Source organism: Anas platyrhynchos, chromosome 1 (genome assembly GCF_047663525.1).
Source record: "Anas platyrhynchos isolate ZD024472 breed Pekin duck chromosome 1, IASCAAS_PekinDuck_T2T, whole genome shotgun sequence".
NCBI lineage: Eukaryota > Metazoa > Chordata > Aves > Anseriformes > Anatidae > Anas > Anas platyrhynchos.
In genome coordinates, this window is record NC_092587.1 from 147,320,559 (window position 1) to 147,346,108 (window position 25,550).

Consider the following 25,550-nt stretch of genomic DNA (forward strand, 5'->3'; position numbering starts at 1 on the left):
CTCCCATTGGCCGCCGCCGAGCGCGGGAAGGCGGGGTCGGCTTTCGCCCCGCCCCTCCCCGCCCCTCCCTCCCCGGCCGTCCCCTCCCTTCCCTTCCCCTCCCCTCCCCAGCCGGCCCCGTCCCGTCCCGCCCGGGCCGCGGGAGGGAGACCACCGCCAGCAAATTGCGGCGGGGCTCGACGCGGCCGGGCTGGCTTCCCCACCCCCCCCTCCTCCTCCCCCGTTCCTCCTCCCGCTTTTTTTTTTTTTTTTTTTTAGTTAACGTTTAAATACTTTTTTTTTTTTTTTTTTTCTTGGCGTGGCGGTGGGGTTTCGCCTTCTCCCTTCCGCTCCCCGTTTCACCTGCGATCAGCGGATGCAAGTCACACAGCGCGCTCCCTCCCTCCCTCCCTCCCGCCCTCCTCTCCCTCGAAGTTAGCGAAGAACAAAAAAAAAAAAAAAAAAAAAAAAAAAAAAGATAGATCTGTTAAGAACAAGAGCGGCGGAGAGGAGAGAGGAGGGGTGTGCGCGTGTGTGCCGGGAGAGCTGAGCGAGCGAGCGAAGCAGGAGGAGAGCCGCCGGGCGCTCGGCACGCTCCGCTCCTTCCTTCCCTCCCTCCCTCCCTCCCCGGCGGCCAAGTGCTGCAGCAAGTTTTGCCGAGCACCTGTGCGAGCGGCTCCGAGCCCGGTCCCCCCGAGGGGGCTGCGAGAGGGGCAAGGTGCCCGGCGGCGGGGCCGAGCCCGCGCTGCCTCCCTCCCGCTTTCCTCTCCGCCTTCGCCTTCGCCTGGCTCCCGTTCGCCTCGGCTCCTCTATGTCCGATCCGCTTTCCGCGCCCGGCGCCGGAGGAAAGTGACAAAGCTTCGTGAATGTACAGCATGATGATGGAGACGGACTTGCACTCCCCCGGCGGAGCCCAGGCCCCCGGCAGCCTCTCGGGGCAGAGCGGAGCGGGAGGAGGCGGCGGCGGCGGCGGCGGCGGCGGCGGGGGCAGCAAAGGCGGCCAGGACCGGGTGAAGCGCCCCATGAACGCCTTCATGGTGTGGTCGCGGGGCCAGCGGCGGAAGATGGCCCAGGAGAACCCCAAGATGCACAACTCGGAGATCAGCAAGCGCCTGGGCGCCGAGTGGAAGGTGATGTCGGAGGCCGAGAAGCGGCCCTTCATCGACGAGGCGAAGCGGCTGCGGGCGCTGCACATGAAGGAGCACCCGGATTATAAATACCGGCCCCGGAGGAAGACCAAGACGCTGCTCAAGAAGGACAAGTACTCGCTGGCCGGGGGGCTGCTGGGCGCCGGCTCGGCCGGGGGCGGCCCGGCGGGCGTCGGCGTGGGCATGGGCGTCGGCGTCAGCCCCGGCGGCGTCGGGCAGCGCCTGGAGAGCCCCGGCGGCACGGCCGGCGGCGGCTACGCGCACATGAACGGCTGGGCCAACGGCGCCTACCCGGGCTCGGTGGCGGCGGCAGCGGCGGCGGCGGCGATGATGCAGGAGGCGCAGCTCGCCTACGGCCAGCACCCGGGCGGCGGGGGGCACCCGCACCACCCGCACCCGCACCACCCGCACCACCCGCACAACCCGCAGCCCATGCACCGCTACGACATGGGCGCGCTGCAGTACAGCCCCATCTCCAACTCGCAGGGCTACATGAGCGCCTCGCCCTCGGGCTACGGCGCCCTGCCCTACGGCTCCCAGCCCCACCAGAACTCGGCGGCGGCGGCGGCGGCGGCGGCGGCGGCGGCGGCCGCCTCCTCGGGGGCGCTGGGCGCGCTGGGCTCGCTGGTGAAGTCGGAGCCCAGCGTGAGCCCGCCCGTCACCTCGCACTCGCGGGCCCCGTGCCCCGGGGACCTGCGGGAGATGATCAGTATGTACTTACCGGCCGGGGAAGGCGGCGATCCGGCGGCCGCCGCCGCCCAGAGCCGGCTCCACTCCCTGCCCCAGCACTACCAGAGCGCCAGCACGGGGGTCAACGGCACCGTCCCCTTGACGCACATCTGAGCCGGCCCCGGCACCGGCCTCGGCACCGGCCCCGGCAACGGGAGCGGCGGAGGTGGGCACCGGCACCGGCCCCGGCACGGGGCCGCCCCGCGGGACTGCGCCCCGCCGCCGCCGCCGCTGCCCGCTCGCCCCCCGGCCGCCCGCCTCGCCCCGGCCCCTCGGCTCTCCGGCCCCGGTCCCCCCCTCTTATTTTTGCCTTTTATTCCCTTTTCTTCCCGCCCTCCCCCTCCCGCCTTTCTTTTTTTTTTTTTTCTTCCTTTTTTTTTCCTTTTCTTTCTTTTTGTACAGAAAAGAAATGTTTTGATGTTCTTGTAATAATAATAATAAATAATAATAATAATAACGAGAGAGAAAAAAGGTAACGGTTGCTTTACTTACCTTTTTTTTTTTTTTTTTTTTTTTTTTAGGAGGACTAGTTTATGAAACTAGTTTTAGACTGAACTTCTGTGTTTTATCGAGACTTTTTGTACAGTATTTATCATTCACCCAAGAGACATAGAGCGTTTATTTGCAAAAGAGGAGAGAAAGAGAGAGAGAGAGAGAGAGGGAGAGAGAGAAAACACGGCGACGAAAAGACAAAAAAAAATATCAATAATAGCCACACAAAGTTCTAGGCGATGCCAACTTTTATACCGCGCAGAACCGCTACGGTTTCATTCACGGATCGCTTCTTGCGAAGGCTTTTTCCTGCCTAATTAAGACGAAGCTGATGAGGAAACAGTTCTCATTTATTACTCATGTACTAAAGCAAATCCAAAACAACACTTAAAAGTTTTTGTAGATGTTCTCGCGTTTTTGTTTTGTTCTGTTCCGTTTGTTTATTTATAAAACTTTTTTTTTTCCTTTTTGAAGCTGCAATGTTTTATTTTTTTTCTGGGTTTTGTAAACTTTATTGTATCTGAATATTTTTTGTTTGTTTTCTCTTTGGTTTTATTGTTTCTTTTTTTGTTTGTTTGTTTCATTTCTTGTAAATGCATTGTGAAATAATTTTTATTTAGGCGTTACGAGGGAATTCAGATTGTGTATATAGTTTACTAAAAAGCCTTTCTGCTAAACAGAAATCCTAAGGATGCGTTCAATTTTGAGTTAAATAAATTTCAAAGCGGAAAAAGTCACCTGTTATTTTATTTTTTTAAGAAAAAAAAAAAAGGCGAAAGCGTAGCAATGTTTACCACGGTGTACCCGACCACACGGCAAGTGAACCTAGCAAACGAGGAGGATGCTATAAAGCGGAGCGGAAAGCGGAGCGGAAAGCGGAGCGAAGCGCAACCCCTCGGCGACCGGCGGTGGCTGACGCTCGGTACAAACCAGGAGGGCTGATCGGGGATGTCCGGGGCTGTTTGAGCGCCGGCTCTGAGGCAGGCCAAATTGCATCTCCGAGCTCCTTTTGTGTACCGCACCGGGCTCCCCGGCCGGGGGGAACGGGGCTCTCCCGCCGCCCCGCTCCGCTGCGCCCCGCACCGGGGGGCCCGCGGGGTGCTGGGGCTCCCGCGGCCGCTCCCCTGCGGTAGTCCCGGTGTCCAGCCCGGGCCAGCACGGAGCAAAAAGGGCCAGCCCCAGGCCAGGAAGGGGACGAGCTCCGCCGACCCTCCGCAGCCGCGCAGAGGCAGCGCCGAGCTCCGCGCACGGCCCCGGGGGCTGGCAGCCGGGTGCCGGAGGGCTCAGGGATGCGCGCTTGTGGTCGCCAAATGTTGCTCGGCGCTTTGAACTCTGTTTAATTTGGGGTTTGGATTGATTTTATTATTTTTCACACACACACCCTCCTTCAGGTCGTTTATCGGTACCTTTCGGTGTTCTGGCATTGAAAGTTTGCTGTAAACTTCGTCTAACAGCGCTAACGGCACTACGCGTTGCGTTTCAAAATCGCTCTGTAGCAAATAAATTTTCGAAATTGGTCATAATGTGCTTAACCAAAAGGAAAAAAATATATATAGACTTGTATCATCCAGGGTGGAAACCTCGGTCGCGCCAGCCTCTCGGGCTGTTCGAGCCGTCTTTTCGTGACGGCCAAGAGAACTTCGTTCATCCGGGAGCGGGGAAATGTTAGTTGGGTGAGAAGGAGTTGTTTCGGTCCATATCAAAGATTGCACTTTAACTATAATGCTGACAAGACGACTAACATGTGTAACTCTTCGGAGTCATTTGGATAATTTTGTTTAAGCCACTCATTCGCTAAAGTGAATGCAAAAATTTCTTAGATGTCCACTGATTTCTAACTAGGTAATACCCCCTCTCCCTCCTCCCCCCTTTTATTTTTCCCCTATAACTATCTGAGGCTTTCTTATAGCGAGGTGTGTGCAGGTCCAGACACTTTGGAAGCACTCGGTGTCAAATAGCGCGCACACAAAGCAGGACCCTGTGAGAAAGCCTCTGTGGTGCTGGTTTCCTACAGCCAAGCGTGCGCCTATGTGTCATTTAAAATATTAACAGGCGTACCTTACACCGCGCAGAACAAGCTGGGTACCTGTTGAACTGTTGGTTGTAACGCGCTATCTGCCCTGTGTGTACGTCCTCGTACACAGCTGAACGCACTAGCGATAGCATCACGGCCGAAGTGAGTGTGTGTGAGTGTGTGTGTGTGCCCGTGCACATGCAGACGCACATACATCTGATGCAACCCTGTTACGTGCCTTTTCTTTAAGGGTCACAGCTTTTGAAATTCGCATTTACTGACAAAGCGGAAGGGAAAACCCACAGCGAGCTGATGCTGGATGGCTGAACGCTACTGGAGTAGTAAGAGTAGTGGGGCGGTCAAGGGAGAAAAGGAAATCAGCCTTTGTACAGTCCAAGCAGGAATACTACAGAAATCTCTTAGAAGAGACATAGTACTGGTCTCTAAATGAGCTCCTTTAACGAGCCTTCCTCCCTCTTCCCACAGTTTAGCGGCTCGATGGCGTTGTGCCTGGATAATAGGAATACCTGCACTTTCAACACAAGGGGATTAAACAGCCCCAGCCTCGGCTGTATTCAAGTAAACTTGGAATATTCTCAGCCTGCCTTTCAAAGAAATGCAATTCCCTTTGCGAATGTTAAAAAAAAAAATCCCTATCCAATTTATTTCTGTTCGTGGTTTATTGGCTTGGCGTTGTAGTTCAGTTCGAGTTAAACTCCAGAACTGGGTGTACAAACAAAGTTAGAGCTACTTTGCGAGGCAGAGGAATTGGCTTTCGGTACGGTAAAATAACTCAGTCTCGGGGCTTTTTGTTGTGCGGGTTATATATAAGAGAATAATTGAATATGCGAAACTAAGAATAGGTTTGAACAATTTATGATTTAAGTACTTTAGGTCTAAAATTGTATGAAATGTTCCCCCTATAACGTGATTGACAGAGCTATTAAAATCACCTATGCGAAAGAAGAAAAAAAATAATAATTAAATCTCGTTTTCGGTAAAATGAAGGGGAATCCAGGGACTGAGGCGGAGGGCCGAGGGCGGAGGTGTCCTCTCGGCCGAGTCAGGCTGCCTGAAGCGTGGGGGGCTTGGGGTCAGGGCCCCCCGCGGCCGGGCCGCGCTCCGCCCCCGGGCCCGGCTTTGCCTCTCCCCTGGGAGGGGGAGGCGGAGGAGCCAGGAGGCCAGGCGGCACGGAGTGATAACAGGTCTGATCCGCTCCAAACTTCGAGCCAAAACGCAAACTTGGCCTGAACTCCACAGCTCCCTTCCCAACGCTTCTCTCTCTTTTATTTTTTTTTTATTATTTTTTTTTTCCCCATTTCCCACTTTTTTTTTTCCCTTTCTCCATCTCCCTCCTTTTTCCGTGGAGGGCTCTTTGGGCCCGGGGCAGAAGCCCCTTCCCTCTAGCTCCGCTCCCCCGCGCCCTCAGCCGGAGCCCCACCGCAGCGCGCCCGGGGGGCACCGATGGGGCGGCTCCGGGCCTCAGAGGAGCAGCGGGGGGAGCATGAAATTACCCGTGAATTTTAAAAGCGGGACGGCTCCAGCACCTTGCCCAGGGGTCCGCCTGGGGGGAGCCCCCAGGCTCTCGGAGCCCGCCGAGCTGCCCCGTAGCACGGCTCCTCCTCCCTCCCAGCTGCGCCAGATGCCGGAGGCACCGGGGCGCTCGGCGCGGTTAGAGCATTTTAGCATCACCAGTAAGCTGTCAAAGAAGGGAAAAAAAAAAAAAAAAAAGAAATAAAAACAACCACCCCACATCACCAAAACCCGAACCAAACGGCTAATCTGAGCAGCGCTGTGCAACAAAACGCAGCTAAAGCGCCCGAGCTGGCAGCGGCCTCTGCGTTTGACCCCCGGCCCCCATTAAAAATGCGGGGGACGCGCTCTGGACAGGACCCAGAACCTCTCCTGGTTCCTGGGATCCCCCATCTTTCACAGAGACTCCCCCGGCCCCTTTCTGTCCCTTCCCCTCCCTCGCTCAGCAACACGTGGAGGAGCTCCGGGGAGGGGCGGCCCCGTGGGGGCGGACAGCGTCTGTTTGTGTGTGTGTGTGTAGGGGGGCTGCTCTTTGGGGATGTCCGTGTGTCTCTGCATCCCCTCGAAGTGCGGTCCCCCAGGCTGGCTAAAGAGGGGAGCGGGACCCCCTTTGGGTGTCGTCGGAGGGGCTGCAGATGAATGATGCAAGGGGGAGACGGGAGCCAAAGGAGAGAGAGGGAGCGGGAGGGAGGGGGGGGGGGGAGTAAGAGGGCCGGTGTTTGGAGAGTGAGGGATTAGCGAGGAGAGTCCTGACCCCGAGATCAACGGCCAGTCAAACCCATTTACAATCACCCAGCGGAACACCGACGGCTCCCGCTGCAAGCCCGCGGCCGGCCGGGCAGCCAGCGAGCCCGGAGCCCCCCGCGGGGCGGGAGGCTGGGGAGGGGGAGAAGGGAGACGCCACGGCGCGGGGGGAGGCAGGGGGAGGACGGGGGGAGGTCCCGGCGGGGGGCCGGGGGCTGCAGCAGGTCGCGGTGGGGAGGGGGCTCAGCTGCGGGAGATGGGGAGCAGGGCACGGCCGTCTTGGTCCCTCAGCGGCGGCACAAAGCAATGGAGAAGGGGGGAGCTATGGGGGCGAGGGGGGGGGGGGGCAATAAGGGTATACGGGGCGGGAGGGGGGGGAGAGAAAAACAAGCGTGTTGCTGTCGCGCTTGAACTCCACACGGGACCCTCCTTCGTGGGGCTCCCAGCGACACCAGGGCCCGGCTCCAGTCATGCGAGCAGCCGCCCCCCCGGACCGGAGGCCATCTGCTGCACGGCCGACAGGGGGGAACCGAGGGGGGGGGGCGGGGAAGCGCCCCCCGACGTGCTGGGTTGGCCCCAGCGGGTGGGCGCCTCGGTCCTGCTTCGTCGTGCCATGCTCATGGCCCACGCACCATGCACACCGATGGGGATGTGGGCAACAAACTTTTTTTTTTTTTTTGGGGGGGGGTGGAGGGTGCCAAGCAGTCCCAAGCAAGCATTTTGGTCCGTCCTCTTCTACAAAGCGCAGCCCCCCAAAAAACGGGATGCCCCGTGGCTCGGCGGTACCCCACGAGCAACACCCTGCGCCTGTGCACACACCCTGGGGTGGGAGCTAGAAGAGGGGAGGTGAAGCAGATGGGCCTGGACCGTGCTGAGGACCCCCAAGGTGGGGGCGTCGGGATGCTGCTTCTAGAGGGGGATGAGGGCTTGGAAGGCGGCAGGGAGCCTGCGAAATGCTGGAGGAGCCGTGACACATGCACAGCCCCGACGGGGAGGGCGGCTCTGCGCCCATCCCCGTGCCGTCTGGCCTGGCCCTGGGTGTGCAGTATGGCCGAGTCGGGGGCCGGCATCAGAAGTCGAAAGAGGAAAGGGATGGAAAGGAAAGCCGGGCCGCTTCTGGAGGAAACGCCGCTGAAGTGAAGATGGGCTGGAGACTAGCCAGGAGCTCTCCTGTAGGGTCGGGGCGGGTTGTGCAAGGGGACCCGAGGTGGTGCGAGGTGCTAGCAGAAGACCTGGAAGCCTTCCTAGCCCTCACGCCTAAAATCGGAGCAACTCTGGTGATGCCTGGGTAGGATACCAGGAGTCAATAGGGTCTGGCTGAACTGAGCATCACTTTCGTTTGTGCCGCCACAAAGTCCGGAGATAGGCGAGCAAAAGGGCGAAAGCAAACCCCGTCCTTTGCACCGCCCTGGGCGCAGGGAGCAGGGGATGGGAGCTGTAGGGTCCGGTGCGGGACAAATCCCTCGCCTCCTATTTGCAAAGCCTTGGGGCGCCTCTCCTTTCGGGACGGTGTAATACGCTGAAGGGAGGAGCTTTGGGCTAAGTCTCGTTTGAAGAAAGTCATTGAAGCGCTTTAGCACGGCCTGTCACGCCGGGTTTGGGGGCAATGCGCTTCACGCGCGGCAAAATCCCATTGTTCACGCCTTCGCTCCGGGCACCTCTCATTGAGCGGGAGGAGACGTGTGCCACGGTTAGCTGCGGCCCTCGGCCGGACGGGGCTATCCTTCAGAAAGGGACAATGGGAACGGGGAGAAGCAGGAGAGCATCTGGCGGTCGGCAGACAATTGGGCGAGTGCTGCAGGGCCGCCGGAGAGCCCCGAGCAGCGTGGGGACACGGCTGCAGCCCGGGGACGGCCGCGCCGGGCTGGGGGAGCGCAGCCAACAACGGGGGGGCGAGGGGGGGGGGGAGAGAGGCTGCAAGGACCGTGGGCTGCAACGTGTGCATCTGGGAGCAGAATAGCTTTCACCGGGAGGAGGTGAAATATAGTTTACTAAGGCGTAAAACTCTCCATAGCAACTAGGGACTAGCGGTGAACAAAGACACCATACATTTTGGGCAGTATAATTTATCCACCGGAGAGGGGGAGAGGCGGGGAGGGAGGGGGGGTGAAGCAGGGAGGCGTTTATTTCCTACTCAAAATTGTCTCGCACAAATTTCAGAAGTACTGAATTCAGCTTTTTTTTTTTTTTTCCTACTTAAAAGCAGAAAAAGTGCATAGAAAGATTGTTTTGCTAAAACTGTTGGAAAGAAAAGGGGAAAAAAAAAAAGTTATTCAGTACTCGGATTGGCAGAGGGCTCTTCAGGCGTCGAGCTGAACTGTTTTAACACAAGCATCCCAGCGCAGGAGGAGAGACCTCCAGGTCTCCAGGAAACTTCCAGGCACAGGAGATCAGACCGAAGTGTGAAAAGGTGCGGGCTGGAAGTGATCTGCCGTGCCTCGGGGCTGCGGACACCCCAGCCGTGGTCCTTCTCCACCTGCCTGACACGCATGGCAATACCTTTACCTTTCGGTAAATCTTGAGAGATAACTCGATCAAGAGATCCGATTAGGTTTCCGCAATTACACACTTCGTTTTGCCTGTACACAGCAAAAGACAGAGAGGGGTTTTGCTTTGTTTTAGGTCTTTCACCTTTTTCTTTCTCGTCTTACCTTCCTCTAAATTACTCCTCCTCCCCCCCGAGTGGTAGAGTATAGGAAAATGTATGAAAACGAGATGCTTATACGGTGGAGTCACGTTGAACACTTGTGCTTTCTACCTGGAAAGGGCAGAGAACAAGAGAAAAAGAAAACTAGGTGGGAAACTCCATTTAAAGTACACAGCTGTAGCAAGGGTAAACCCTGCATGTTTCATGGCAGGGAGGCCTGGAGGAAAAACGTGAACCTCACATTCCAGAAAAATGCTCAGGAAGATTAAATATTCCCCAAAGAAATAAACAGGCAAATAAAGGACAAACTTTTCAGCGATGTATCTCAAACTGCTCTAGGGTGAAGAGGAAGGCACATGGACATCAGTTCATCTTCAAAAAGGGGACTTGTTTTTCCATACCCTGATGTCCCATCATGACTTGAGTGTCCTGCAGAATAGCCAGAAGAATGAAAAGACGAGAGCAGATCCCTTCTCCACTAACCACCCCCCCCCCTTCAAAAAAAAAAAAAAGCACTCCATCCGTTACAAATTCTCAGTTTCTAACTTAACAGCAAGGTTGAGAAAGTTTTTGTTAACCCTCCACCCAAAAAGTCCGTTTAGCAGACCAGCTCTTGGGCTGGACTAGGAGAATGGGAATAGCCTCCCCTAGGAGACCAGGGGAATTAGTCTCCTAATTGTTTTGCTTTGAATAGGCAGCTGCAGGGAAAAGCCATGCCTGATTTTCCCGAATATAATAACATTCTCCCAGTTCAAGGAGTCGCATAGCAAATCTCACTAGAGGAGTGAGACGATCTCATCGTGATAAACATGCCACAGATCCAGATGCTTCAGATAAGGAAAGCAATGAGATGTCTTCATTGCAAATGACATCCAAATGAGCTATTCGGAACAACTGGTAGCATCTTCACATTTGGTTGCATCTTGCAGTGGTTAGTTGGAGGTAGGTCAGCTAAATAAATGTGTTTATGCTTTCCAGACGTGCTTTTAGTGTTTCATAATACCTGAATCATGTGTTCAGGCATTCTCAGTTATGATGGGTTCCTGTTTAGATGGCTATTTTTGTCATTTACCTGAGAGTAGCCTTAGATGCTGCATAAACAGAAGAAGACACTACAGTTGGAAGGTAAATTTATTTTCATGAAAATGGCCAAACTTCATGTTTCTTGTTCAAAGCGAGGACCCTGACCCTCAGGACTTTTTTTGCTGGCCTCCTTCAAGGAGCTGAGTCTGGTACACATTAAACAATGCTATTCGTCTTTAATAAAAGTCTGCCAGCTTGTGGAAAGTAGCTGCTTCGTAAATATAAGATGTATATAAGTGCAACAGATTTGGATATGGCGAAGCAAAAGCTTAGATACAGCCGTTTTAATACCACACACCCGCTGTCTAACATGTAGGGGCCTCTCTTCGGACCTGGAATATGAATGATGGATGGAATGATGGAGGTGTAAAAACGCGGGAAGACACGTGTAAGGAACATTTTAAGAAAAGGCAGAAAGAGCATCGCGGGAGTTCTGTCCCTAGTCAATGAAACAGCTGGACAACATCTAGACTGGAGCCCTTTGCCTCATCGGACATCGGACACGAAGCTCAGCCGCCAAACATTTGAAGGCAGAACTTAGCGTATCCGCAGTCGGTGTGCACGACTCGGAAACAAAACCCGGATTAGAGGGATTTCTGGTATCTCCGGGGATGGCAAACGAAGCTGTGAAATGGTACTTAAAAAAAATAAATAATAAAATACAACCTCCTGGAGTTTTCTGTGGAGGAAGACTGTCTTTTCCCACGAGCAGGGTGAAATCTTACCCTGGCTCTGTCTGTAACACCTACTGTTGTCAAACTCCGTTTAATTCTCTTTATTTTAATAAATAGTCTTTGGTTCGGGATCCCCGCCCCGTGCCCGTCCCGTCGTGCCTTTTGCAGAAGGCACCCGGCTGCACCTTTGCTTCTGTTCACCGGTGACAAAATGGCATCATCCATGGCCTGAGTGTCAGCCTGCCTGCTCGCCCACCTTCGTTTTTCTGGCGGTGTATTTTTTGGGGTCATTGCGAGCCAAATCATGTGAGCGTTTTTAGAAACCTTCCTAGAAAACCTGTGTACAGGCTCACCTCCGCACCGCGATGCTTGTGCCCACTCACAAGACACAAAATGTGAACCAGTGTAAAGGAATATCGCAGAGAGACACAAATACAGCGTAATTCTGCAGAAAAACAAAAGAGCATTTTTTCCCCGTTAGATGAGTAGCCACTAAAGAAATCTCTTCCCTTATATCAAGTGAAAGATACTTTGAAGAGTTTTCCTAAATGGAGCACTTCTAAGACATGCATTTTACGTTTCAGCAGCGGGGTTCTGCGTTTTGCTGAGTGCCATCATATTACCAACAGCAGAAAAATGAAGCTAGAGAATCAAGAAGTGATGTTGACATAAAATTTAGTAGTTAAAGTATTTCTCAAAGAACAGGTTATCTCCAACTGACAGGAAGATGCTAATGGAAAATAACAGTAAGAATTTTACCACCATAAGAAATACGTTCTGGACTTCTAAATAAGCATAAACCCAACAAATACTGTTCTCATTTTGGAAACTTTACAATACAATTACTGCAGACTACCAAGATCACTACCACTGACCCTCAGTCATACTACACAGATATTGCCAAACCAAAATCCCTTATTATTTCTCAGAGCCAACGTTTGTTAAAAAGAGAATGCCTCATCCCTAATTTAAATGGTAGTTAGGGAAAAAAAAAAAAAGTGAAAGCGAGAAAAGAAAAAAAAAGAAATCTGTCTTTAAAACAGAAAGAAATTTGAGAAGTTTATAGGGAAATGGTCTAAAGCTGACCAGATTAGTGTTGTCTCTCATTCAACCTACATGTCTTCTGCAGGTTATTTTTCTCTAGTACAAATGTAATTTAATAGCTGAGATTGATATTGTTTCACTTTCAGCTATCTGCTCTATACTCCGGTCTCATTCTACACTAGATGATTACCTTACTGTCCTATATGCACAATTTAAAGGGAATTACCTATTACTTCAATTATTTGTTTCTTATCAACTGATGTTACACTACAAGGATTTGCATTGAAAGGACACAAAGAAAGAGCAAGTCATGGCACATTGCCAAATAAAAGAGTAATGTTCTGGTGAATTTAGCCTAAATAATTTACTGCTATATAAAAGTGGAAAAGTGGAAGGTGAACCCTTTGACCAATAAATCTCTTCTGCATGTGAAACCCTTATCTTGTCCCCTCCAATATATTCCACACTAGGAAGCCATCATCATTGGCTCTGGTTTGTTATTTGTAAACCTTGATCTTCTGCACTCGGTGTCCTAAATATGGATAATTAGCATCAGTTTATCACGCCTCTGCATATTTTCTCTTCTCTCCAAACATGCATGCTTCTATTGGCTGCCATTCTGTCACAGAAGATTATGGAGACAGATTGCAGAGAATGAATGTGCTAAACGAGATTAGGAAGGAATAGAAATAGCAACTTGGCCAATAAATTCCTCGTGAGAGCCTTATCATACAATTACACGTTGACTTGTTTCACACTCTCCCAGCCTCTTAATCCAATGCCCCCACCAAGAATAAAATTTCACTAATTTCTGAATTACTGCATATCCTCATGACTTGTCACTGAGAATGGTTGGAAGAAGCAACACGGTCGAAAATAGCACATCAAACTTACAAACAGAAAGGAAACTTTGAAGGCAGAAGCAGACATGACTTTAAACCATTTGTGGGCATGTTCAGGAGGTTGTGGGCCTCCATGGTTGTAAGCGTCAAGACTTCAACATGAGTAGTGTTCGTCCACACTTCTCCTTCTCGACTCTTTGGTTTGGTGTTACAGTACGTTATCCTTTGTAGTGACTTGGGGATCAGAATATAACGCACAAATGCTGCTGAACTGTTTTACATGATCGTCCCCTGTGCGCCCAACTAGTGCTGCTAAGCCCTTGCAAACTCATCAGACCTCAGAGGCCAAAAGGCCTCCTCTTGCTGTTGATTTCTTGGACATTCCTGAAAATGCTGCAGTTGAAAACACGCCAAAAGCACGACAGCAGAGATGAAACAAAATCCCGCTGAACATACAAGAAATAGCTACTGACTCCATGGAGTTAGCGTTGTCCATTCTGCCATGGTTATTTCGATGTGGATGTCAAGAAAACATGATTTGCATGACATAATTAAGAGGCATAGCAAAATCCTTCAAAAGAGATCATCTCTGGAAAGATGGAAGTCTCCATTTTTTCCCCTTATAGTAGCCCAGGATAAGGACTTGAGAAAATATTCATTTTGTGGTAATGTTCTCTTCATTGTTTTAGACACATTTAGAAGAAGAACATCGAAAGAATGAAAGGTCCCAAGATCTGATCCTTGCTCAGTGGATCTACACCCATAACATATGTTGTATGCCACAGTGCTCTCGTCTTTACAATTTTAGCAGATGTAAGGATTTTTTTTTTTTTTCAGCATTCGTTACTGTGAAAGGGCTGCTTCAGAAAGCAGGGCATTTATATAACTCGAGTAATTGCTTCCCCTAATAAATGTGAGTCCCCCACCACGTACAGACTCTCAGAACCCGGATGACAGATTTTTTTCAAAAAAAAAAAAAAAAAAAAAAAAAAAAAAAAAAGTCGTGCCACGCTGCTCAGCGTCACGGTTGCCTGTGCAATCAGATGCCGAAAGAGTTGCAGGCAGCAGCGAAGCAGCAAATGTCGTAAGCGCCCAGAGGGTGCTCGGAGCCCGGGGATTCCCCGCCGCGGGACCCCCCCCCCCATTCCCCGAAGCGCTGCGCCCCGGGGCCTCCGGCTCGGCGTAAAGATAAAGGTTCACTGGGGGAACCTGGTGCTGGTGGGGCTCTTGTTGGCTTTGTATTTTTACTTTTTAACTTGTCCGTTGCCCAGGTTCGCCGTGGTGTTGGCCATTTTAACTTTCTCTCCCACGGAGTTTTGCAGCAGTTTGAAACGCAACCACCTCCCTAACGGAAAAAAAATAAATAAATAAAAAAAAAGCAAACAAAACAAAATAAACCCCAATGCAGGCTGCGGTTGAGGGTCACCTTCGTTCAGAGCCTTAAGCTGCGCTGCTGCAGATGATGCTGACATGATAAGCATGACCCTGCGGGACAGTAAGACAGCCCCGCTACCTGTTCGCTGCCAAAAGAGCCTTTAACGCCAGCTGTCACATAAAGTGAAAATTTATAACCTTCCCTTATTTCTTTCTTCCTTCCCTTGTTATAACACAGGCATACATATGTGTTCAGATGCATGTATATATAACCACATATATGTACACACACATCTCCCGAGTGAATTGGGTAGTTGCATCAGGGAGAGGCGTTTGCCATTAATCTGGGAACAAACTGCTAACCTCGGTGACTGGTATTTTAGCTTTTCTTTTCTCCCTTCTCTTAGTGTGGGGAGAGCAGTAAAGCTTGTGTGGACTGATTGTGAGGGGCTCTGCTGGAATTTGGCAGGCCAGGGGCTTGGAGAGAAGCCCCATGCTGACTCCTATTCAGCGGGCCAGTTTTCCGCGAGCTTTGGAAGTTTCACTCAGCCGTGCACTCAATGGCTTCACAAAGCTGATTACAAGCTTCAGCGCATTCCTGAAGGAGCCAAAAGCGACGCAGGTGCAAACGAGCCGAGGGAGCCCCTTATCCCGGTGACAGAATGGGACAAGCTGGGAAAGGCTCGGACCACACAAATCCAAGGCTCACCAGGCAGCAGCGAGCCTGCCTTGGGAACCGGGGATCATTATCCGCTCCATTCAGCGGGGACCCAGCGGCCGCAGCGGCACGTCCCAGGGCCGGGGGCGGCTCCCGGGGCTCCCCGGCCCGGCAGGGGGCGGCCCGGCTGCACCTGACCCCCTCTCCTCACCAGTTCCCCACAGTCCCTCACCAACACCCCCCGCCGCATCCTGAGCGCACCCGTCGTGGTACCCCCTGTGCTGGATGTACCCCAGCAGCTCGCTCCCAGCGTGCAGGGACGGTCCCTCTCCCCCCCCCCACCGCACTCCCTTTGTCCCCCTGCGCTCCCCTCTTCCCCTCCCCGATAAACCCCGTGCGTAAGGAGCCGGTTGGAAAGCTGGTGCAGAAAACGCGCAGCTCCTAAATGGCAGCGCACCTCGCGGGTGAAGTTCCCCGACAAACACCCTGTGCTGCAGACCGCCTTTACTTCCAAAGAGACACCAGCAGACAGCGCCCCCGCCTCCCCGGCCCCCCCAAGTTACACCAAACGCCCTTTCCCCGCAGCATCCCGCTGCCATGCAAGCGCCTGGTGGCTGCTGCCGACCTCCCAAAAACAGCCCACGGGCCCTGCCCTTCCTGCTCCCCAGGGAGAGAGGGGGTGGCGAGGAGCAGAGGGGAGTCTCGGCTCTCCACAGCGTGATTTCCACCAATTCGGGGTTCTCGGGGGAGGGGGGGGGCGTCCCCTCGCCTCCGCTCCCTCGCCCCCTTTCCTCTCCCTTGGCCCTTCCCCTCCAGCGGGGAGAAGAAGCCGCACTTCGCTGCGAAATTAATTACGGCCCTTCCCCGCTATCAATTACCGAGGAATCAGCCTTTCCTACGGAGAGGAGAAATAATCAAAAGGCTTTCAATCTGGGGGGAACCTCGGACCGCGGAGCACATAATGCGACGAGGGGGCTGCCGTGCTTCTGGCCGCCGGTTTCATATGCAAATGGCGAGCTGCCTCCAAGTTATCATTATGGTTTTATAGCGCCTTTTTTTTTTTTTTTAATGTTATTATTGTGTTGGGGTTTTAACAGCCACATGCTCTCCCCTTCCCTTTCAGCGAGGTTTCCTTGGCGATCAGCCACGCCGCTTCTTCCTTCGGGCGCGCTTCGCCCCCCCGGCCCCGGCGGCCGCCCCACGTCCATGTTAATTTCGCCCTATGGAAATGAAAGCGGCCCGGCCGGGCAGCTGATATTAAAGCGATCCCCCGGCCGCTGCGGCCCCGCAGGAGCGTGGCAGCCCCGCAGAGCCCCGCAGAGCCCCGCAAAGCCCCGCGCCCCCCGCTCCCACGGCTGCGAGATGCGCTCGCTTGCGCGGGGCGCACCGCCTGCGAGCGGTTGCCTTGGCAGAAAGGTGCGGCTTTCTGATGTTCTTTTGTCTGATAACTAATTCAAGTTAATGCGATCTTTATGTAAAGCTAACAGCGGATAATTGTCTATTTTCTCGCCAACAATCTCCATCACAATCACTTATCTGGAAACCTGCGGTTGTATTAATCGTTATATTCCCCGAGATAAGCGTCTCTCGAATTATCAGTAAACACTGGAGGGAAATTAAACAAACTCCAGAGCCACTTAAGTTTCCTCTGCAGCTTTTAAACCCCTTCTCTGGGGGGGAAAAAAATAAGAAACGGAACAAAACAAAACAAAAAAACGCTCTCCCCACCCCCCCATCCAACCTCCCCAAACGGGACCAAAGCGGAGGGGATGCAAAAGGGGGGTGAAACAGAGGAGAAGGGCCTGAACTTTTAGGTATTTTCGAGGAGCCCAGCACCGTTGAGCTCGTCCCTCCTTCGGCGCACACCTTGCGACCCGCTCGCTGTGCAGGGGTCGGTCTTTAGCAGCCCCCGAGACCTTGTTGGCAATTCTTGTAAATCATGTAATTAAGTGTATTAGTCGCTGCAGGGCAAAGTCGAGCAGCTAGGAGAGAATACACGGGGAGATTAGGCAGAAGTTGCATGGCTTTAGGTCTGCCAGCCGAGCAGGAGAGAGTTCTGCTTCCTTCTGAGACTCCCCGTATTAGCACAATTATTGGCAATATTTATACTAGAGAGTGATCCGAACCCCAGGAGGGTAACAGAGTGCGAGAGAGCGGAACTACTGTGGGAATACGCTTTACTGCTCAGATCCCATCAGTTCCGTTAGGTGTAAAGAAATTATAGCAAATTGTGCTGGAAACCCCTCCAGGGAAAACATACTTGTATGAGAAAGATTTTGTCTTTTTGAGATGAAGTCAAAACAGCGGTGTCAAATGAAATTCATTTTAGGGGCGCTGCCGTGTGTGTGTTTACTCGAGTACCTGGGAGGGGAAAAAAAAAAAAAAAGCCCAAATCGTAGCATTTCGGTGGGGAATTTAGGACAGCAGAGAGTTTGCGACTCCTCCGGGGAAAAGGAGGCGTGCTGCAGCCTCCCCTCGCTCCCTGCCGCTCCCAGCCCGGCAGCCGGGCTGGAAATACCGCAGTCCCGCCTGTGCTGTGCGGTGCTTGCTAATCACTGGCTTCGCGCTTTGCATTTATAGGAGGCTCTGCCACGTTCAAAGCGCGTTATGAACACTCACTAAAAAATCCTGGCACTTGGTTGCAGAGCGGGCACCACGGGATTTCCAAACTCGCCGCTGAGATGTGTTTTATTTGCTGTCGTCTCGTGATTTTAATAAGCAAACTTTGATTTGCAAAGGATGGCACAGATCACCTCTTAGCCGTGGGGAAGGTAAGGTCTGGGATGAGAAAAAAAAAAAAAGTCAACACACCCAAGCACAAACCAAGTAAAATATCTCATCGAGGCACACTGCCTCCTGTAACTAGTTTGTGTGTCAAGGCAGAGTATTTCCAAATACGATCAGTGTCTTAAAAAAAAAAAAAAAAAAAAGTAAAATCCTAAAACTGCTTCAGTTCTCGGGCTCTTTCACTTGCGCTGAAAGTTCCCAGGGTAGCTTTTTCTTATGGCATTTGAGAATCATCCCACTTCATCTCTCACCTGAATCTTGTCATCTGTGCCATCTTGAAGTGATCTGTGAACAATGCTGGTCCCTTGGACAGCCCAAGCTGGTCAATCAGGCAGAACAGACTATGCAAATGGAATGGAAAGGCGAAGCGATGGAGAACAGTGGCCCCCATTGTCTTGGGAATTTCAAAGCGAAGCCCAGCTGCAGCAGGCGTTGCTGTCTCGGACCCTTGGTTGCTACTCTAATGTCATCATTGCAAAACATCACATTTTGAAAACTATACAGTCTGAATGCATGAGCAGCCCTCCGCGAAGATTTCACTTTTCCGTGACATCCTTCAGAGTCACCCAAATATAAAAATAATAAAAAAATACATAAAAAAATAAAAAGGGGAAAAAAAACACGCGACAACTGGGGACAGGGACTCGAGCCACATTGTCCCATAAGATCCCTGATCACCTTTTCCTGGGCTCCTACTTACTGTGGTAGAGCCGACGCAAAATGCCTTTTGCTACCTTCTGGTTGCATCGCCTTTCTTGGTGGTTTTTAGAGCCGAATCGGATGGTGATTTATTTAAGTTGCGTTTAACTTATTTTATGTCGGGTCTCTTTCAGGCAAGCTAATGAGCTAACTCCGAGGAAACATCGCTGTGAGCGAGCAGTGAAGCATTTATTCACAATTACTCCCAAAACTTCAGATACACGGGCTTTTAGGGGAGTCAGGCAGTGCCTTTGCGAGTGATTAACACGCAGCTAAGCCGGCTCCGTTAGGACTTTCCTGAATACCCCCGGTTTGGGAGCACCTCCTGCAGTTGCCGCTCCCCAGCATCCCTCCCAGCACCGGCCCCGAAGTTGGACCCGGCGGGAGGAATTAACTTTCGCCACGGCAAAGCCGAGCTCTGCCGAATGATTAATGTGCGTTTTTCAAGCGGCTGAATCTCTGCCCGTGTCTTACTTCTCGTTTCTTTTCATTTCCTTTTGTCTGCAGGTGACATTTGTGATCACCGTGTGGCGAGCAGAGGAAACTCCCCTGGCTTCCACCCTCATGCCAGCAGCCTGCGCTCAGAGAGCAAAGGTCTGTGCGAGAGGGATCTCAAAACGCTGGGGATTACCTTTCCCTCTTTGCCATCTCTTATCTAGCAGGAATTTGGGAATCAAAGGCTGCTTCTCCAACAGAGAGCCTACAGAGGTGGATAGTGCCCAGCCAGTCTTGGATGCTTCTAGATGGCATGGATTTGAGTGGTTGCACTGTGTTCACTCAAGAACAGAGAAGAAAGGTTCATCGGCTTTGGACATCTAAGCTAAGAAACTCTTAATTGTATTCCTTGCAGGACCAAGAAAAACTCAGTGTTTCTTTCCAGTTCCTTAAACAAGCTCTCTCACTTTTGACAGGGTAATGCATTCTGTAATAAAGTCACATAAATTGCAAAGGAAAAAATGATGGGATTTTTTAAAACTAAGTTGTCCACTACAATTTGATTAGCTTTCTAATTCTAAGTTTTCCACTTTTGAAAAGCAGTGTGTCTAGAACAAGAAAAAGGTCAGGGTGACTAGCAAAAGCACAGAGGGATTGAACTGAATGAGGTAAATAAATTACTGCATAGGTGGCATTTGATCTTCTGTCTGGAAGTTTCTTTCCCCTTCCCAAAGACAGCACCTGAGAGACATCTTCCAAGGACAAGTTCTAGCTTAAAAGAAAAACAATTTCCTACTGCATTGGCCTCTTCATCAAATGAGTAACAGCAGGAACTCAAAGTGTCCCCACTTCATGCAAATATTTCAATAGAGATGATATGCACTGTAAGCACCCTTCCCCTCCAGGGATTTGTTGATAGAAGTCCACAAGACTCTTTCCCCTACCTGTTAAAATTTTATCTACAACATAAATGGATCCATAAAATTATATCTCCCAAGAGGTCCTGAGCATGCCCCATTTGAGTCCCTGAGTGCAGAAACCTTGAGGAAAAGCAGTGGTGTGCAGCCAAGGCCTACACAGGGCACAAGAGCAATGCACGTGGCCAGGGACCAAGCACCCTGTTGCGGAAAGTGGGTGCATCTCCCTCTGGATCCCCACCAATGCACTACCAGACAGAAGGTGAGGAGGAAGAGGGTGCAGCAGCTTTCAATGGGGAACAGCTGTTCCTCCACACACCTATGAAGGTGCTGCCGTGGGACTACGTGGAGGCAGGGGTCTCCTCTGTGGACTTCACAGCTCCAGTTCAGTGGTGGGATGGATGATGACCCTCAGGCCCGTGTTGCCAGCTGGAGCTCACCACTTCTGACCAGCTGCTGGCCTTGTGCCCTAGTGATGGGGAGCCCAGAGGACACCCCATGCTCAGGCCTGCCGTCCCTCCATGGACCCATTGCCACAGGCTGACTGTGCAGGGCTCTGCTGGAAGGCAAAAGGCCCCAAATCCTCAAGGAGGAATGTAAGGTAGCAGCCTGGGCCCCACAGCCAGGGTGGTCCAACCCAGCCCCTCACCTTCCTTCCCTGCGTCCCCAGGTCTCCCTGCCAGCATGAGATAATTGGAAACAACAGCAGCTCCTCCTGCGAGGAGCTGAACTTCTCTTTTCTCTCACAGCTGGAACTTCTGCCCCTTCCCCCTACCAGCCCCAGCCCTGGTATATTCAGCCACAGTTATCTCTGCTCGTGCACTGACTGTATTTTTCATGTTTATTATCATCCGACACAGCATAGTGCCATCTGGCACATGCACACACGGGGGGAAGAAAACCATATATTCAGCAAATGGAGCATACAGGGTTTAGGTTTTGTTCTGTCTTGTTTTTCTTATTCTTCCAGTTTCAGTTTAAAATTATGCAGAAGGGATAGCTGAGCAATTCACCCTCATGAAAAATGATCAGAAATCCCAGTTACGAAATTAAAAATTACACGAGAGTGGTGACGCCAAGAAAAGACAAGAACACCCCTTCTGCTGAAATACCATTTCATCTTTTCCTCCTCCTGTGTTTCATTTCACCTTGTGTTCAGATAAGGAAGAGAATTACTTTCAAATGTTTGTGTTAACTCTTTTTGCCCAAGATTTGTTCTTGTCTTTCAAGTTGTTATTTTAACCACAAGGCATTTATTCTAGGCAAGTGATACGTAACAAACCATACTACTTTGAAGCACTAGAACACTGTAAGCCACGCCACAGCCCTTGAGACCTTTGCTATTCTCACTGCTACCATGAAAATAGATGTAAAAATACATCTACATAGTAGATACAAAAATACATGCAGTACTTTCTGTGAAAGCATTGCCACCTTGTTTCAAAGGCAGTTTTGTAACAGAGTTGTATAGTCAAAGCATTTTTATTGCACAATAATACATGCACTGTAAGATTATTATTATTATTAAGTTGAGTTGCCTGTGGAAAAAAATACTGCTCCAGGTGCTTGATTCATTTTCTTGCAATTTTTACTTTAATTTCATCTAATTACTGTACTGTGATCTAACTCAGTGATCTTAAATATCAAGTAAACTTTTGAAGAACTCCTAGAAATGCAAGATAATGATGAAATTTGAGTTGCTGTTGTTTATAGTATAATGTCTACACCATGGAAAAACACACTTTTTTGTTGTTGATGTTGATGTTTCATTTTCCAGTGTAGAATTTTATGCCATCGCTAAATTGTGACAAATAGTACTAAGAAAAAACTGTTTGGGATACTTTTTTTTTTTCTTTTTTTTTTTTTTCTTCTCCTAAATTGAAAGATAGCTTTGACTAAAATGTGAAAGAAAATACGTCTTTGGACAAAACTGTCAGCTAGTCAGATTTTTTGGGGGAAAAACCAAATTGCTGTTTAAAAGATGCACATGTACAATTGCAAAATTCTTATGTGAGCCTGCTGAAAGAGATATCAGTGCGATTATTACAGTGTCTGTATATTGAACTAGATTCTGGTGTCACATCTGCTTAAAATTCAATCTATCCTTTGCTGTAGCCCTGATCCAAGGCTAAGTGATGTCACTGTAATGACTTCAAGTGTGCTTTGGATCAAGGCCTTTTACACCACTGCCGCTAGGATGAGAAAAGCTATTTTTGCTATGTCTTTCTTCTCCTGTGAAATCAGATTAATTTGGAATGAATTGGAAATGCTTGAACAGAGATGCTCGGCATTAAATTTTATGGCTATACTTCATATTTGAAATATTTCTTACAAATACAGTTTGATAGCAAAATAAAAACTTGCACTTTCCAGTTTATTTCCATTCATTTTTGATTTTGGGGTGAATTGCATTTTACCTTTACATGTATGTGTTCATTGCCTTATTCTGGCAACAGAGCATTGCAATTTTTATGTAAATAACAAGCGAAAAGGGAATCTATTGTAAAATACAATGTATGACAAATTCATTGAAACAAGGAAAATAATTTAAATAATGGTTATTCAATAAATGTCAGAAAAGCAATCCCACACCTTTGCTGATCGAGGCTGCCGCGTAACTTGTAAGAAAGCGATCAAGGGAGACTTTTTATGCAGTAATATATGGAGACTGTTCCAGTTGTTAAGCACATAATTAGAAATTCAGCAAGTCTTACCGAAGAGGGTCATAAACAACCACAATTAAAACCTCAAATCTCTCTCTGCTTTGTATGGCAATGTGTATTGGAAAAAAAGTTTTTTTTTTTTTTTTTTTTTTAGATTACTCAGATCAGCTCCAATTAAACTTAGCTTTAACTTTAAGAGCTATAAAGCAAAACAAGCAGAACTTTGCTGCAGACTGTTAGAGGTTATGTTATTCACGAAGTGGTAGAATTGCTTTTAAGCATCTCCAATAAAAGAGGTATAGAAGAGAAATCAACAGTTTGAATGCTGTAAGTATAAAGCAAAATCCTTATGTGTTGGTAAGCATTAATAGGTAACAAAGCCAACTTGAACCTGCCCATTTCTTTGCTTCATACTCTATGTGCTGCACAGGTTGAATCATATAAAATCATGATGTAAATGGCCTTCGTTTTCACAGATTACAGTGTCCCCATAAATATTGTTCAGTCCAATATTCATAATCGATGTAATCTGGTTAAATAATCTATAATCAGTAACATTTTAGCGGTGATTGACATAAGCAGAATCTTATTTCCATGCGTGGCGACTATCTTGTACCATTTACGTGAATTGAAAAGGCAGAACAGACTCCCCTCATCAAACCACATCCAAGAAGATGATACATGTGGAAAGAAGCCAATCATAATTAAATGACCCATCTAGATTATCCTATTATTGTTAGGTCATAATAAATGGGTAAGCGAAGCAATTTTTCTTTTAAGTGGTAAGTGCTTTAGAAATTTTAAGGAATTTAAATGATTGAAAATGTTTCCAGCTCACCTACTTTAATCATCAAGTTTAGCTTCTGTTTTTCTCTAACTCTCCTCAAGTGGCCTTCAAAATCCATAAGCATGGATTTATTGTAAACTTCGTTGTTGCTGCTTCACAGTGGTTGTTCTGATCATTTCAGGACAAATGTGACAGCTTAAACTAATGACTGAACATCCATTGTGTTAGTGCTGTTTTCTGGTTATCTATTTATTATTTATTTCCTGCTTGTTCTATTGTTTCTTTCCTTATGAAGACTCCTGTTCACTCTGATAAAATTCCTTATAACATGGCTGAAACACCAAGGGTTGGGTAAAAGGGGTCCTCTGAACGATAACACAAAGAGCATATAAAGAATCCGTCATAGCAGTCAGTAATATAATGAAATTTATTTTCACTAGACATCCTCTTCACTACTGGATTAGTCACTTCACTAATGAGCAAATGACCCATAACTCACAGGAGTGGGAACTTAATGTGCAGGTCTTTCCTGCACCAGTGTGGATGAACTGCAGCATGCTCACCATTATACCATCACTTAATGGTTATGGTTCCTTCCCATGTTTCTTGGGCATTCTGTATGTGGTGGAAGTTTCAGGTGGGTGAATGCAGGACCTCATAGTGAAACAGATACCAGGCTTTATGTTTCCTATTGTTCCAGGGAATATTAAAAAAAGATGCCACTTGCATCGAGATTCCTCCAGGAGCCCATAACCAGACAATGAGCTGGTTTTAAAAAGCAATCTTTGTACGTGCTAATACATTCAAGATGCTATTTTCTACTACTATATACTAGGCATCTTTCAAATTTATTGTCCAGATCTCACTTTAGCATGACTTTAAGTTTAAAGAGAATTTATCAGGTCATTCACTGTATGAATGCAGCTTGTCTCCCCGTGCTAGAAAAAGTTGACACCGTGAAATCTAAAAATTCAGAGTTTAAGCCAGTAAAAGTGGAGTTTATAGTTTCAATGGAATCAAAGAACTAACAAGATCATGCTTTTAAATGTGTATTTTTTTTTTTTATTTTCCTTAATTTTGCAATTGATTATATGCTTTTACAGAGTCCAGAAACTCAAGTTTATAATTACTATTAATAATCTGGAGTTCAGAACCAAATTCAATCAAAACCATGAAAGATTCAAAATTTAGGAGTGGTGGATCACCCTATGTGACCAAGGAAGCAGAAATGTTTCCACTTTCTTTACTTGATTAGGTAAAGAATGATAACAAGGTTTCCATATGCAGCATTATTTTCAACATTTTAAAATAATTTGTAGGACTCAATTTGCACACTTATTCCAGAAAGAGTTTTCTAGAAATGAAATAACTTTTTGCTTTGATGATAGGGCTGAAGCTCTCCTGCAGAAATCAGTTGAGTTTATCAACAGACTTGTACCAGGCAAATGACAGAAAACTTACCCGTGTGACACAATAAAAACTGTGGTAATTAGAAACATTCTTTCTTTCCTCACTAGAAGGTCATATTTTTTCCTCCAAATCAGAAAATTCACTAAGTCTTTGCCCACTTACACATATGGCCAGAAAACATAATAGTTTTTTTTTTTTTCTTCTCAAATTCTAAATAAGACCATGAACCAAATGTCACTGAAGCCAACTCTTTTCTATCGACTAACATAGATCTGCAATCAGGATGTTCCTTCTATTCTCTTTTGTTCTTCTGCATCAGTGATAGTTTTGTGCAAAACCTTGAAGAATATATTGCCAGTGTCTCTCAGGACAGAATTAGCTGAGCAGCAAAAGGAAATGACTTGCCCACTGTTATGTTAGGTATTACATTTCAGTGATGTAATAAGTATTATAGATGTTAGGTCTATGAATGCCTTTAATTTTCCCTGCACTATTTCCTCTTTCAAATAAAAAAGCTGTGGCTAAATTGGAGTATACTATAGAAAGATGTTTTATTTGGAGACCTTTGTAAGGATGAAAAATCCACCGTAGTCTTAGGCAGATGATTCCAGTGGGCAGTTGCCATCATTAATCATTTAGGCCTTTTCTTTAGTCAGAATTTGTCTAGTTGAACTTTCAGGCATAGTGTGACATACTCCTTGGTCTGCTAGAGTGGAGAGTTGCCTGCAGCCATCCTTCTGCCCCCATACACAAACCTGTATGATCAAGTCATCCTTTAACTTAGGCCTTAATATGACTGACACAGTACCTTCTCTTTCTTTGATATACATTTTCAATTATGCTTCCCAGTCCTGTAACCGTACCGCTCTGAAGTCTTTCCAGGATCATGTA

The 25,550-nt window shown here is 48.9% G+C and overlaps 1 protein-coding gene and 1 long non-coding RNA gene across 2 annotated transcripts in view; both read left to right on the forward strand.

Moving 5' to 3' along the window:
• The window catches only part of LOC140000955 (uncharacterized), an 82,478-nt gene extending 62,902 nt beyond the window's left edge, over positions 1-19,576 (forward strand). Inside the window, exon 2 of the long non-coding RNA XR_011806147.1 lies at positions 18,955-19,576. This is a non-coding gene — a long non-coding RNA (uncharacterized lncRNA). The remainder of the gene's footprint in view (positions 1-18,954) is intronic.
• On the forward strand, positions 333-3,085 carry SOX1 (SRY-box transcription factor 1). Its single transcript, XM_038166385.2, has one exon. It carries the CDS (start codon positions 846-848, stop codon positions 1,968-1,970), a length of 1,125 nt encoding a protein of 374 aa, XP_038022313.1. The 5' UTR covers positions 333-845; the 3' UTR covers positions 1,971-3,085.
• Positions 19,577-25,550: the final 5,974 nt, after the last annotated feature.